This window comes from Ovis canadensis, chromosome 7 (assembly GCF_042477335.2).
Source record: "Ovis canadensis isolate MfBH-ARS-UI-01 breed Bighorn chromosome 7, ARS-UI_OviCan_v2, whole genome shotgun sequence".
Lineage (NCBI taxonomy): Eukaryota > Metazoa > Chordata > Mammalia > Artiodactyla > Bovidae > Ovis > Ovis canadensis.
The window spans coordinates 54,246,360-54,258,892 of NC_091251.1; the positions used below are offsets into that span (position 1 = coordinate 54,246,360).

Below are 12,533 nucleotides of genomic sequence, written 5' to 3' on the forward strand. Positions count from 1 at the left end.
ATCTCTCTCTCTTCCTTAGTATAGTCTTTCTTGTTTCATTCCTTTTTTAAAAAAATTCAAATATGAGCCCCCTCTCTTTCCGTCCGTTTATATTCTGTTCATATAGCACCACTCCACGGATAGTCCAGGAGAGGTACTTATTTTGCAACTTTCAGATACCCTCCAGTATTCTAAGGCTCAGTCTAAGAATCCCTTTAGCAGATTTTTCAAATGCTGATGGTGATTCTACCCACTACTAGGTCAGAATCCCTGAGGGCAGTAGGCATCTGTACTTTGAAAAAACTGCCTGGTAACTCTGATGTGCTTCTGCTTAGGGGCCTTGGCACCAAGGAGGCTCCTTGAGGGGCCACGGCTTTGTCCCTGCTGGGTCTCAGTGCTCAGCACGGTGCCTGCCTTGGAGGAGGCACTGGTGTCTCTCTGCTGAATAAACGAGTGGGTAAAGTGAGTATTTAACTTGGCTCTATACTCTTTAGTTGCTAGGACATGCTTGCTACATGGTGGGTGCTCAATAAATACCAAATAATTTGTGACTTTTTATTTGGATATTAAAAAAATTTACAGCTGCTACTGAAATGTCAAATCCCTGAACTTGGGAACAGTCCAGTTTTTATCTGAAAAACCAACATTGCTGCCTCACTTCCCTTTTTTGATTGGTTAGTGGGATCCTGTTATTTAGAAAAAGAAACTAAAATTTTAATGAACGGTAGTAAACTGGCATCGTTTGTTAAGTCTCAGCCTTGAACTCACCATGTACAGCTGGCTGACTTTTTCTTGACATTTGACGTAGGCTTCATAGTCTGCAAAAACTTTAAACCTGTTTTTGTGATTAAAAGGAAAAAACAAAGCATCAAAAAGCTTCATTAACAGATGTGTGTTCAGATTCCATTTAAAATTCTCTTTTGCTTAATGACAGGCATGGCTAGCTTACCAGTCTGATATTTCTATTCGTAAGGGTTTCAATCAGCCCTCAACCTTTCTATGGGTCTTTCCACAAGTAAGAATGTTGTCACATGGATGCATTTGAAAGCTGGGTACACCACAGGACGGAGAAAAGGAATACCATATTTGTGGATCTTATTCTTAAGTCTTCCTAGCATTGTTAGTGGAGAATACCTACTTTTTCTTTCTAAACCTAAGTTAGTTTATCAGATCGCAGATCCATGCTAATCTACATGGTTATGTTATAGTTGATTTAAGAAGTTCTCATCCTTTTTCCATGGCCCAAGTAGCACCATCTTCTTGTGGGAACTCACCTGTCATGATAAAACAGCATGTTGACTAAGTCTTTGAAGAGGTCAGGCTGCTTGGGAGAAAAAAAGCCCTTGTCAATTTGATCAATGGCCAGCTTCAGCTCTGGAAGTGCCTCATAATATTCTTTTGCCTCATATCTGTGGGGTAGGTGATGGGGGAATAATAAGAAAAGGTTCTATTAGTGTTTGTGATGAACAGCACACTAGCTGGTACATCAGTTGTGAAAAAGGCATTCAAAAATACTGGCATTTATAGTCATAGAGTTCAACAGGAGTATAAGTATAAATAATATTTAACTAGATCCTGATATTTTCCCCCCACTAAATTTGATTAGTTCCTTGTAACCAAGACACTAAGGACAATAGATAATAAAAATCCTAGTCACAGAGCAATAGTCTAATCTGGTAAATAAAGTAAGATTCATTTCAAACAGACTTTATGACTCTAAACAAACAGGTGCTTTTTGGACCCACAGATCCCCAGATATGTTGCTACTGGGCAAAAGTTTACTTCCAAGGGCTGGGAAGATATTTGACCTCCTCCAAATTTTGTGATTCCCATGGTTCCTTTGAGTGGCACTCTTTATTTACTTCTCATTTGAATCCAGGTTAATAAACTTATCCAGATACTTAGCAGAACAAGTATTCTGGGTGCTTCTATACAACCAGGTATATTCTCTACTGCCTTTTAATCCATCTCTTAGAGACCTTAAAGGAACACTAGATGGTTAAATTATAGGCAAAACTTCAACTCCACACTGATTCAGTTTTTTGATCAAAGTAAAAATCACAGATGAGGGCAAAGTGAGTAGCTCACGAGGCCAGCTCTGCCGCAGCTGGTAGCAAATAGCAAGGAGCCCGTGTACCTGTGCCCAAGCTCCTTTAGCTTTCACATGCTGGGCAAAGGCTTAATCTGCAGTCAGGAAGGTCCCCTGACTTATAGGAGATGTTCTGCAGCCATGTCCCATGTGACCCAACTTGATGGGACACCTGGGTGGGGGAGGCAGCCTCCTGGGGGGATATACATGCTCAACAAGCAGGACTGCTCTCTCACCCTTTCTTGTCCAAAGCAGCCACATCCTCTATTCTCATGCCGAAGATGAACAGGTTCTCTTCCCCGGCTTCCTCGGCCATTTCCACGTTGGCCCCATCCATGGTCCCGATGGTCAGGGCCCCATTCAGCATGAACTTCATGTTGCCTGTCCCTGAGGCTTCGGTGCCTGCGGTGGAAATCTGCTCCGACAGATCTGTGGCTGGAATGACTGCAAGCAAGGCGTCAGGGATAGAATGAGTGGTTCTGTCTCTCTGGATCTGCTTATATCGTATTAAGCATTCATCTAGCTCGTCTGTTTTGATCATTAAAGTAATACATGCACATTAAGATAAACATTCAAATGGTGTAGGATGGATCTCATTCTTCCCCTCAACTCTAGCAACCACTCTTGCCCACTCCTGATGTGTTATCTTGGTGGTTATGCCCACAACGCTAAATAGGTATATGCTTATATTGTAGTACCAGTTCATGGGGTCACAAAGAGCCAGACATGACTGAGTGACTAACACACTTTCACACTGTCTCTCTGCTACAAAAGTTGACACTACTGTGAAATAAAATTCTATTTTATGGCAGGACAAGACAAATTTAAACAAGAAAAAAATTTTTCTGCCTTTTAGTCTCCTCTCTCCCCTCTACTGTGCATTGTGTATCTTGGATTATGCATGGACCATACCTCTCCATCAGCAGAAATATCCCCATAGAATGTAAATTGATACAGCCACTGTGGAAGACAGTATGGAGATTCCTTAAAAAACTGGGACTAAAACCGCCATATGACCCAGCAACCCCACTCCTAGGCATATACCCTGAGGAAACCAAAACTGAAAAAGATACACGTACCCCAGTGTTCACTGCAGCACTATTTACAATAGCTAGAACACGGAAGCAACCCAGATGTCCACTGACAGATGAATAGATAAAGAAGTTGTGGTCCATATACACAATGGAGTATAACTCAGCCATAAAAAGGAACACTTTTGAGTCAGTTCTAATGAAGTGGATGAACCTAGAACCTATTATACAGAGCGGAGTAAGTCAGAAAGAGAAAGATAAATATCATATACTAATGTATATATATGGAATCTAGAAAGATGGTTCTGATGAATTTATTTGCAGGGCAGCAGTGGAGAAACAGACATAGAGAATAGACCTATGGACACAGGGAGAGGGGAGGAGAGGGTGAGATGTATGGAGAGAGTAACATGGAAACTTACATTACCATATGTAAAATAGATAGCCAATGGGAATTTGCTGTACATCTCAAGGAACTCAAACAGGGGCTCTGTGACAATCTAGAAGGGTGGGATGGGGAGGGAGAGGGGAGGGAGGCTCAGGAGGGAGGGGACATGGGTGTACCTATGGCTGATTCTTGTTGATATATGACAGAAAACCACAAAATCCTGTAATGCCCTTCAATTAAAAAATAAATAAATTAAAAAATAAAAAGAAATATCCCCATAGAGAGCAGCATGCTCCTAGCACCAACAAGACAGCTCCTTAAAAGATAACATTCCTTCTTGATCTTGTTAGGACCCGATGACCTACTACTTTGTACTTGGCAGATCTGGATTCTGTAAACTGTCAGTAATATAGCATTTAGTGTAGAGCTATGTCTCAAAAAAATTTTATAGAACTGCTTTGACTTCTAATGGGTGGAACAGTTCTCAGAGCTTTCTGATCTGCAGTTCCTGGGTTATAATCCTCAATTTGGCTTGAATAAAATTTTCCATTTCTTTCTTAGATTGATTGATTAATTTTTTCATCCACCTTACACTTTTCTTCTCCCCCGTCTTTCATTCAGCTTCTGTTATGGTTTTATTTCTATTTGATAACTTTATAGAATGAATATTGAAACTTCTATTTCTTGATCCTTAAAATTCAGAATCTCTCCTTTAGCATCTGAGGAAACTGGATTGCGTCATGCCTGTTACTTCTTATCACCTTCCTTCCACTTGGAAGGAAGTGTCTGCCTGGAATGCAGGAGACCCGGGTTCGATCCCTGGGTCAGGAAGATCCCCTGGAGAAGGAAATGGCAACCCACTCCAGTATTCTTGCCTGGAGAATCCCATGGAGGGAGAAGCCTGGTAGGCTACAGTCCATGGGGTCACAGAGTCAGACACGATTGAGCGACTTCACTTCATTTTACTTCACTTCCACTTTGACTGCAGGGAAATAAGACACAGGCAACTGAGGCATACCTGTGGCTTGATTCACACAGAAATACTACCTGCAGCATCCTCCCCACCCCACTCAATAAAAAGCATAGGGCTTTGAGAGCTTATTTGTGGATTAGATATACCTTCATTTGCATCCATAAGAATCTGGCTCTTTGTTCTTTATGCAGACAGTTCTTAAATTATAACATCAGAGGACCCAAAAACACCTCAAAAAGAGAAAGGTCCCTTTTCAATTTGGGAAAAGGATTAAGACACAGTTGGCACCTGCATGTGGATGATGCTTTGTGATACAAATAAGTAAAGGTCCCAGGGGAAGAGAAAGGGATGTGGCTTCTTGCCAGTTGGGCTGTCCCCAGGTGGGGATGCCAGGCTTGTTCTGCGTGCCTGTCTGAGGCACATCTAAACCTAGGGCTTTGGCAGCCTGACACATGTCCTCACTCCCTGCTGCCACCTGAACAAATGACAGCCCTTCTTTCCAAGAAGTTACCAGAACAATACCTGGGGACTGGGGAATTGGTGTTCTACTGCAAAACGGGGGCTGGGAACTGAAGATCTCTTTTTTCTTTTGTAGAGCACAGTCTGTACTTTATCAAGACCTCAGGGCCACCTCCTCCAGCACCCAGCTTTGACCAGCAGAGAATAAAATGTGCTTGCAAATGTAACCTCTGATGTGGACCCTGGGGACACTCACCTCAGTGTCAACTGGGCCACCTTAAACATTCTTAGCCTAGGGTCTTATTCTGCCTAAGAATGGCACCTTCTATCCTAAGTCACGGGCTCCCCAGGCCAGTGGCTCCATTTTCCTGTAGTGTGTAATCCATCCCTAGACTGTGACCCGGCCCCCATGGTTCATGAGGACCGCACTACCTTTTTCTGCAAGAGACACTCTGTAGTTTTCCAGGAAGATGAGTTTCAACTTGCTTCCAACCATAGGGTCATTGTTCACCACCTCTGCCACTGATGTGATCAGCTTTATGATAAGTTTGGCCATGTAGTATCCAGGGGCAGCCTTGGGGAAGAGTGTGGACATAAGAGAAGGCAGGCATGAGGAAGTGGAGAAACGGCAAGAGAGGAGAGCCCCCACGTCCCCAGGGAAGAGAATCAAACTTACTTTGCCACCGATTATAACTGTTCTGGGCACGAATAGCTTCTTTGGGTCTTTCTTAATGCCTGAAAAATATGGAGATAGGGGATGGAATCGATGACGGTGGACAGCAGGGGTGCTGAGACCCACACCTCTGGGGGGCTGGCTGGGGGCTGCAAGGCCAACTCACGGTTGTACATGGTGACCACGTGCAGGCAGTTCAGGAGCTGTCGCTTGTACTCGTGGATCCGCTTCACCTGCACGTCGAACATGGAGGACGGGTTGATCTTCACTTTGTACTCCTTCTCCAGGAACTGAGAAAACTTCAGCTTGTTCTCCTGTTGAGATAGAGCATGGGGTCAGAGCCCTTGAGACTCAGAAGGAACCGGTGCAGGGGGTGGTGGTGGTGGTCTGTTTTTAAACACTGGAGCATAAACCCTCCAAGTCAGTGCCCAGGAAAGAATTCGTGCAGGGAAGCCTCACCTGCTTCACGTTGGAGATCTCGCGGAGGAAGATGTCGTCGCCCAGGAAGCTGTTCAGCTTCGTCAGCTGGCTCAAGTCCTTCACGTAGTCCTCCCCAATTTTCTTTCAATTTAAAGCAAAAGGTGACTTTAATCAGAGAGGGCTGTCAAACCCACATGAGCAGTTTGTCTCCATCTGTGGTGGGTGCTCACATTCCTAAAACTCATCTACACCCCACAGCACAGAGAAAGGCTTGACTCACAGAAGATGCTAGAAATGCTGTGTGGGAAGAACACTGGCTAGTTCCTCACATGCAGTTTCAGTGGTTTCTGTTGGACCCCATGGACTGTAGCCTGCCAGGCTTCTCTGTCCATGGGATTTCCCAGGCAAGAAAACTGGAGTGGGTCGCTATTCCTCCTTCAGGGGAACTTCCTGACAGGGATGGAAACCATGTCTCCTGCATTGGCAGGTGGAGTCTTTGCCATTGCTGCTGCTGCTGCTAAGTCGCTTCAGTCGTGTCCGACTCTGTGCGACCCCATAGATGGCAGCCCACCAGGCTCCCCTGTCCCTGGGATTCTCCAGGCAAGAACACTGGAGTGGGTTGCCATTTCCTTCTCCAATGCATGAAAGTGAAAAGTGAAAGTGAAGCCACTCAGTCAAGTCCGATTCTTTGCGACCCCATGGACTGCAGCCTACCCGGCTCCTCTGTCCATGGGATTTCCCAGGCAAGAATACTGGAGTGGGTTGCCATTGCCTTCTCCGTCCTTGCCATTGAGCCACCGGGAAAGCCCATTAATTTCAGTGGTATTAAGTGTTAAAAACAGAAAATCTACAAAAAAGGGTGACAAAAACTCAGTCATTTATATGATCTTTGTTATCCTCTTTTATTAAATAGGGGTATCACCTGTGTATCATGAGTACTGTTAACCAGGGCTAGTTACATAATGTGTGGGGCTTCCTTTTCTGAAATTAAGATTTTTAAGATGGCTACAGCAGAAAATGAAACCAAGCACAGTGCATGTGGGGCTGCACAAGTTGCTGGCTTGCGCCTGAAGCCAGCCCTGCCGCAGGCTGGATTAGCAAATTGTAAGTGCGCTCCCTGCCTCCCGCATTCCAGTCCTGCCCGGCTTCCCCTCAGCACTCCCCGGTTGGTTACCTCTGCTATTAACTCTGCCAGGCCCGGGTTGCAGAGTAAGAGCCAGCGCCTTGGAGTGATCCCGTTGGTTTTATTCTGAAACTTGTCTGGTTCTAGCTCACTAAAGTCCTTGAATCTGGAGACAGAAGAGATACATCACTGAACTTGGCTGGAATGGCAGGTTCCTGCATGCTGGATGAAGCTCAGAGTTAGATTTAAGCAGCACAGTGTAGGCTTAGAAAGATTAAACAAAAGTGTAGGGAGGGGCTGACAGCAGCTACTGCTGTCATTCTAAAAATAAATCCATTTGCAATTCAAAATAATGACAAGAAAAAAAATCTAAATCACCCCCATATGATTTCCTGGCACTGACATATAGATCAGACTTTTGAGAAGAATAATTTTTTTTGCTCCTAAATCTAGAATTAGGATGGTTAAGAGAGGAAGGTCTTTTCCTTTTAGAGAATGGTTCTTTGCATAGGAAAAGAAACCCAAAAAACTTTTAAACATTTCATGGGGCCTTTCCTCATCTCCAGTGGTAGCCCTGCCTTTACTAGCGCTGTTCTGTTACTGAGCAATGTGAGATCCACTGCGACGGGGACGGAGGCTCACACTTGGGTCTTCACGATGTCTGAGTGGATTTTAGCCACGCCGTTCACAGCGTGGGAGCCCACAATGCAGAGATGGGCCATGTTGATCCTCTTGACTCCTTCCTCTTCTATCAGAGACATCCTTCTCAGACGGTCAACATCTTTAGGAAACAAGGCAGCAATTTTCTAGGCAAAGGAAGAGAAAGGCCTTACTGATCACTCAGGTTTCTGACAACCCTGGGGTAACATCATTCACTTCCCAACCAAAACCTTCCATGCAGTAAATACAAAACTTCACTCCCACAGAGAGGTGCTGGGATGTTAGCCCTGGGGAGATGCCATCCCTCCACTTCCCAATATTTTCAAAAAGGTGTTGTTAACAGAGCCCCACCCAGACTTGAATGCTTTTGATGTATCAATGACAGATAGATGTTTGGGCCTCAAGTAACAGGGAAGACTGTAGCTACCCTTAACATCTCTAGACCTCCTTCTCCAAAGGGTTATGAATCTGTCAAAGTGACTTACATCTAAGTGCTTCTGATTTATCTCGTAAATGATTTGCAAATGTCGAGGAAGCAAATTCTCCACCAGCTCTACAGGCCAGCGCTCCAGGGCTTCTGGGAGCACCGTGTGGTTGGTGTAGGCGAAGGTCTTCTGGGTGATCTCCCATGCCTGGGGGACAGGGGGTTGGGGTTAACGGGGTAGGGTTGTGTGTGTCAGCTGCTTCCCTCTGCAGAGAGGCTGCCCGTAGGTGCACCCCATCCCTCAGGCCAAACATTTCCTCAACTCTGGCCTGTCTGCCACAGGATTATTCTATCTGCACGTATACTATTAGGAGGTTCCTGAATGGTATAGGTGGTGGGAACATGTTTTCTTGGGGGTGGGAAAAAAAAGGCAGCAAAACTGTCCAATAAAACTTAAGATAGCATGCTGATAAATCTTCTCTATTATCCTAACTTGTCTTTTGTTTATTAAATAGACAAAATTTGAGGAATAAAGCTTAAGCAATGTTCTGAGAAAGTACAAAGTATGATTAAATTCAATGGGGACACTTTCAATTAGCTCTAATCTGAGGCTAGAGAGTTTAATTTAGAATCCTTTTAGACAAAGAAATGGGAAACACAATATAAGCCTTGATATAGCTACTGAGCTGTGTCCCATTAGCAAGGTGTTTATTTCTTAGTCTTACTCGCTCCAAGAACTGAGAAATGTCAGCACCAGTGCAAAGTTCACCTTTCCTTGTTGTAAGTTATCAACAGTGACTTATTTTAAAAAACTGTAAAAAGGAGCTTTTGGCAAACTCTCTCAATCACAGATATTCTGGTCACTCAAAAGAAAAAGAAGCCAAACTCTCCAGACCTTGGACCAGGGCAGTTTTTCAATATCCACAAAAATCCTCATCAGCTCAGGGATGGCAAGTGCAGGGTGGGTGTCATTCAGCTGGATGGCAACCTATAAGGGGAAAGGAGAGCAACATGAAGGTGGCCGGCGGCCCATCTCTGTCTTCCTTGTTCTTATCCATACATGCACCAAACAAGCACCTACCTTTCATGGGACGCTTGAAGTACACTGTAGCTACGCAACTTTTTAAACAGTTGAAGTCGATTAAAAATACTCTGTCAGTTTCAAGTGTACAGCATAGTGATTCAGTTATATATATACACACACACACACTTGTTTTATAGGTTCTTACAAGCTATTAAGTGACTTCCCCATGCTATACTGTAAATCCTGGTAGCTTATCTGTTTTATGTGTAGCAGTGTGTATCTGTTAATCCCATGGTCCTAGTTTGTCTCCCCTCATCCGCTTCTGTAACCACAAGTTTGTTTTCTACGTCTGTGAGTCTGTTCTGTTTTGTATACAGATACTCTGATTTTTTAGCACTGAGACAGCTGATGAGTAAGTCTGATGGAAGTCTTGATCCTCCCCGTGATTCCCACCTGCATTCAGACTGAGTACTTGCCTGATCTGGGAAGGCATCAAACACAGTTTCGGCACTATTGCTGGAGTCAAACTTGGAGGCTTTGAAACGTCGGATGACATCTTGCAAGGTAGCAGCCACCACAAAATACTCCTGCTTCAATCTTAGCTCCTTCCCTTCAAAAAACTTCAAGCCAGAGAGATTGAGTGAGAGAGTTCACACTAGGAGTGGCCAAAACATGACTGGTATCGCCTGCTGAGGGGCCTATAACATCTAGGGGATGTCTGGTGGAAGATGGCAGGTTGAAGGCCAGGCATTAGCCTCCTGGAGCTCCGTGAAAATGACAGTAAGGATTTTAGAAAGGCATACTGATAAAGGATGAAGGGAATGGAGAGAAGACAACAGCAACAACTTTCAGAAGCTGAAAAACAGGTGGATAAATGGTAATTGAACCAGAATATGCAGGAAAGCTGATTCTTGACCTAGTGGGGAAAAGCCAAAGGAACAGCCCAGTGTACACATCAAAGCTCCCCAAAGGCCCAGAACCTGTCAGCATTGTGTGCCTTTAGATATAGGGATGAAGAGAGGGTAAAAAGTTAGTTGAGAGTCTAAGAAGCAGTTGGCCTCAGACCTCATCTCCAGTTCCCTCAAATGAACAGTCTCCTTTGCCACCTCAGGCAGAAGGTGGAGATCTATTCCCTGGAGATGGTTAAGCAGGTGCAGGTGGAGGCAGGGGTACCATCCCACACTAAAATGGGGGAAGAGGGTTCAGTGAAAGTGTATGTACTGAACGCTGGTACTTTCAGCCTTCTTCTCCCAACCAAATTTGAGAACACAGGCAGTTAGTGTTAATTCCACCGAGGAAGACAGCTGCAAGCATCTTCTCCAGGGAATCTGGCCTGCTCGGAAGAGAAACTAAAGACACGGACATGCAGAGCTCCACCAGGAAATGGCCCCAACAGGCCACAGGACAGTGAAGCCAAATAGATAAATCCCAACCAGAAGTACAGAGCTCCCCAAAGCTTGCCAGTACCTCTTTCTTTTAGTGGGCACTTAAGGGCCATTAGCCATCTAAGAAAAACTTCCAAAAGATGTTGAAATAATAAAAGTTAACTTAGAAGAAACAGAGATTAAAGAATGACTATAAGACTACTATCAATAATATACTCAGATAGATTAGATATTGTATTCAAGGAATAAGAATAAGATGCTTTAAGAAAATATCTAGAGCAAAAAAAGACTACTCAAAAATTAAAACATGATAGCCAAAACGAAACAGATTGAGAGAGTTGTGATTGCCCATAAGGTGAGTAGGAAGACAGAGATGATAAATAAAAGACAAAAGGTAAGAAAATTAAAGAACCAGTTGAGGATGTTTAATAATTCCAGACCATTCCTCAGAGAGCTGTAGTCCTGTGTTCCCAGACTGAAAGGGTACCCAGGCGTGAGGAGTGAAAACAGACTCACACCAAAGCACCTCCCCCTCTAAAAAAAACTTTCAGTACATTTTAGTACACTTGGAGATAGGGGGTTTAGAGGGGGATAGAAGGAGAGGAAGAGGGAAACTAGAAGTTTCCAAAGGGGGAAAAAGCAGAATACAAACAACAGATCAAGAATTCAAATTGCACTGTATTTTTTAACAACATCAAAAACTAGATTAAAAAAAAAATCTTTGTGTCTTTGATATCCAGGCAAACTACCAATGTGAGGGCAAAAAAAGACCTCTTTCAACATGAAAGGTCTCAAAAAAATTGGCCTCACATACACCCTTTCCCAGGAAGCCCTAAGCATGTGTACTATCCAAACGAGGGATCAAACAAGCAAAAAGAAAACGTGGGATCCTGGAAACAAATGACCTCAGAGAGCGTAAGAGCACAGAGGTCCTTAGAACGGTAGGAAAGTCCCTCCAAAGATGCCAGTGGAGCAGCCAACCAGGAGAGATCCAGAAGGGACTTCAGAAAGACCGAGTCAACAGAATACTGAAGGTGTTTGAATATATTGAGAGGAAATTTCTACAACTTTGGTAGAGTATAGGATAGGTTAGGGCAAAGTACTCAGAAAACCAAGCCAACAAAACAAGCATCAACTCCAGGGAAAACAAAAACTTTTTACAGAAAGGAAAAATAATGACATGAAGATACGGACGGGCATAGATCAGCTGTCTGTAGTGTTGACAGGTCATAATAATGTAAACACTAATTGAAGAGCTAGTGAAAATTACCATGTGATTACGTTGAGAGACTGTGTGCTGTGCTTAGTCGCTCAGTCATGTTCGACTCTTTGTGACCCGAGTCCACCAGGCTCCTCTGTTCACGAGAATTCTCCAGGCAAGAATACTGGAGTGGGTTGCCATGCCCGCCTCTAGGGCAGATTCCTCTGAAATGTACTGAAGTTACAGTACAGTTTCTCCCAAATAAAAAATAACATATACCATTAAGTTCCTGATAATGCTGCAGCAAATCCACTTACTCCTCCTTGGAGACAGGTTTAACAGCAAGTGGATATCTAGTCTTAGGACCATTTATGTCCTAGTCCCCAAGATCCTTATTTTGTGGCATCTTTGTGGAGCAGACTACTAGTTTGGTTGCTTCTGAGATTATTACTTTATTTATTTATTTTTTTGAGATTATTACTTAAAAAAAATCATTATAGCTTACAGAAAATTATTTTACTCATGGAGAAGTTAGAGCTAAGTACATTTAAGTCCACTAAGAATCGATAGTAAGAATCGATAGACTGAATTTGAGATTCAGTCTCAAGTGGTTTTGTTTTTTAAACTAAGTTATTTTTAGTGTAAATTTAGAAACGGTCTGCAGTCCATGTGCTGCAGTCCATGGGGATGCAAAGAGTCGGACA

General features: G+C 43.6%; 1 protein-coding gene across 1 annotated transcript in view; it reads right to left on the minus strand.

The window, feature by feature from the left end:
- Positions 1-12,533, minus strand: part of PYGL (glycogen phosphorylase L) — a 53,397-nt gene that overhangs the window by 16,213 nt on the left and 24,651 nt on the right. The window contains exons 8-19 of the mRNA XM_069596140.1: positions 9,720-9,863; positions 9,115-9,207; positions 8,281-8,427; positions 7,778-7,941; positions 7,187-7,301; positions 6,052-6,153; positions 5,759-5,906; positions 5,596-5,654; positions 5,352-5,493; positions 2,305-2,512; positions 1,254-1,388; positions 748-814 (exon numbers count right to left, since the gene is read on the minus strand). Of these exons, the coding sequence (XP_069452241.1) occupies positions 748-814; positions 1,254-1,388; positions 2,305-2,512; positions 5,352-5,493; positions 5,596-5,654; positions 5,759-5,906; positions 6,052-6,153; positions 7,187-7,301; positions 7,778-7,941; positions 8,281-8,427; positions 9,115-9,207; positions 9,720-9,863 (1,524 nt within the window). The remainder of the gene's footprint in view (positions 1-747; positions 815-1,253; positions 1,389-2,304; positions 2,513-5,351; positions 5,494-5,595; positions 5,655-5,758; positions 5,907-6,051; positions 6,154-7,186; positions 7,302-7,777; positions 7,942-8,280; positions 8,428-9,114; positions 9,208-9,719; positions 9,864-12,533) is intronic.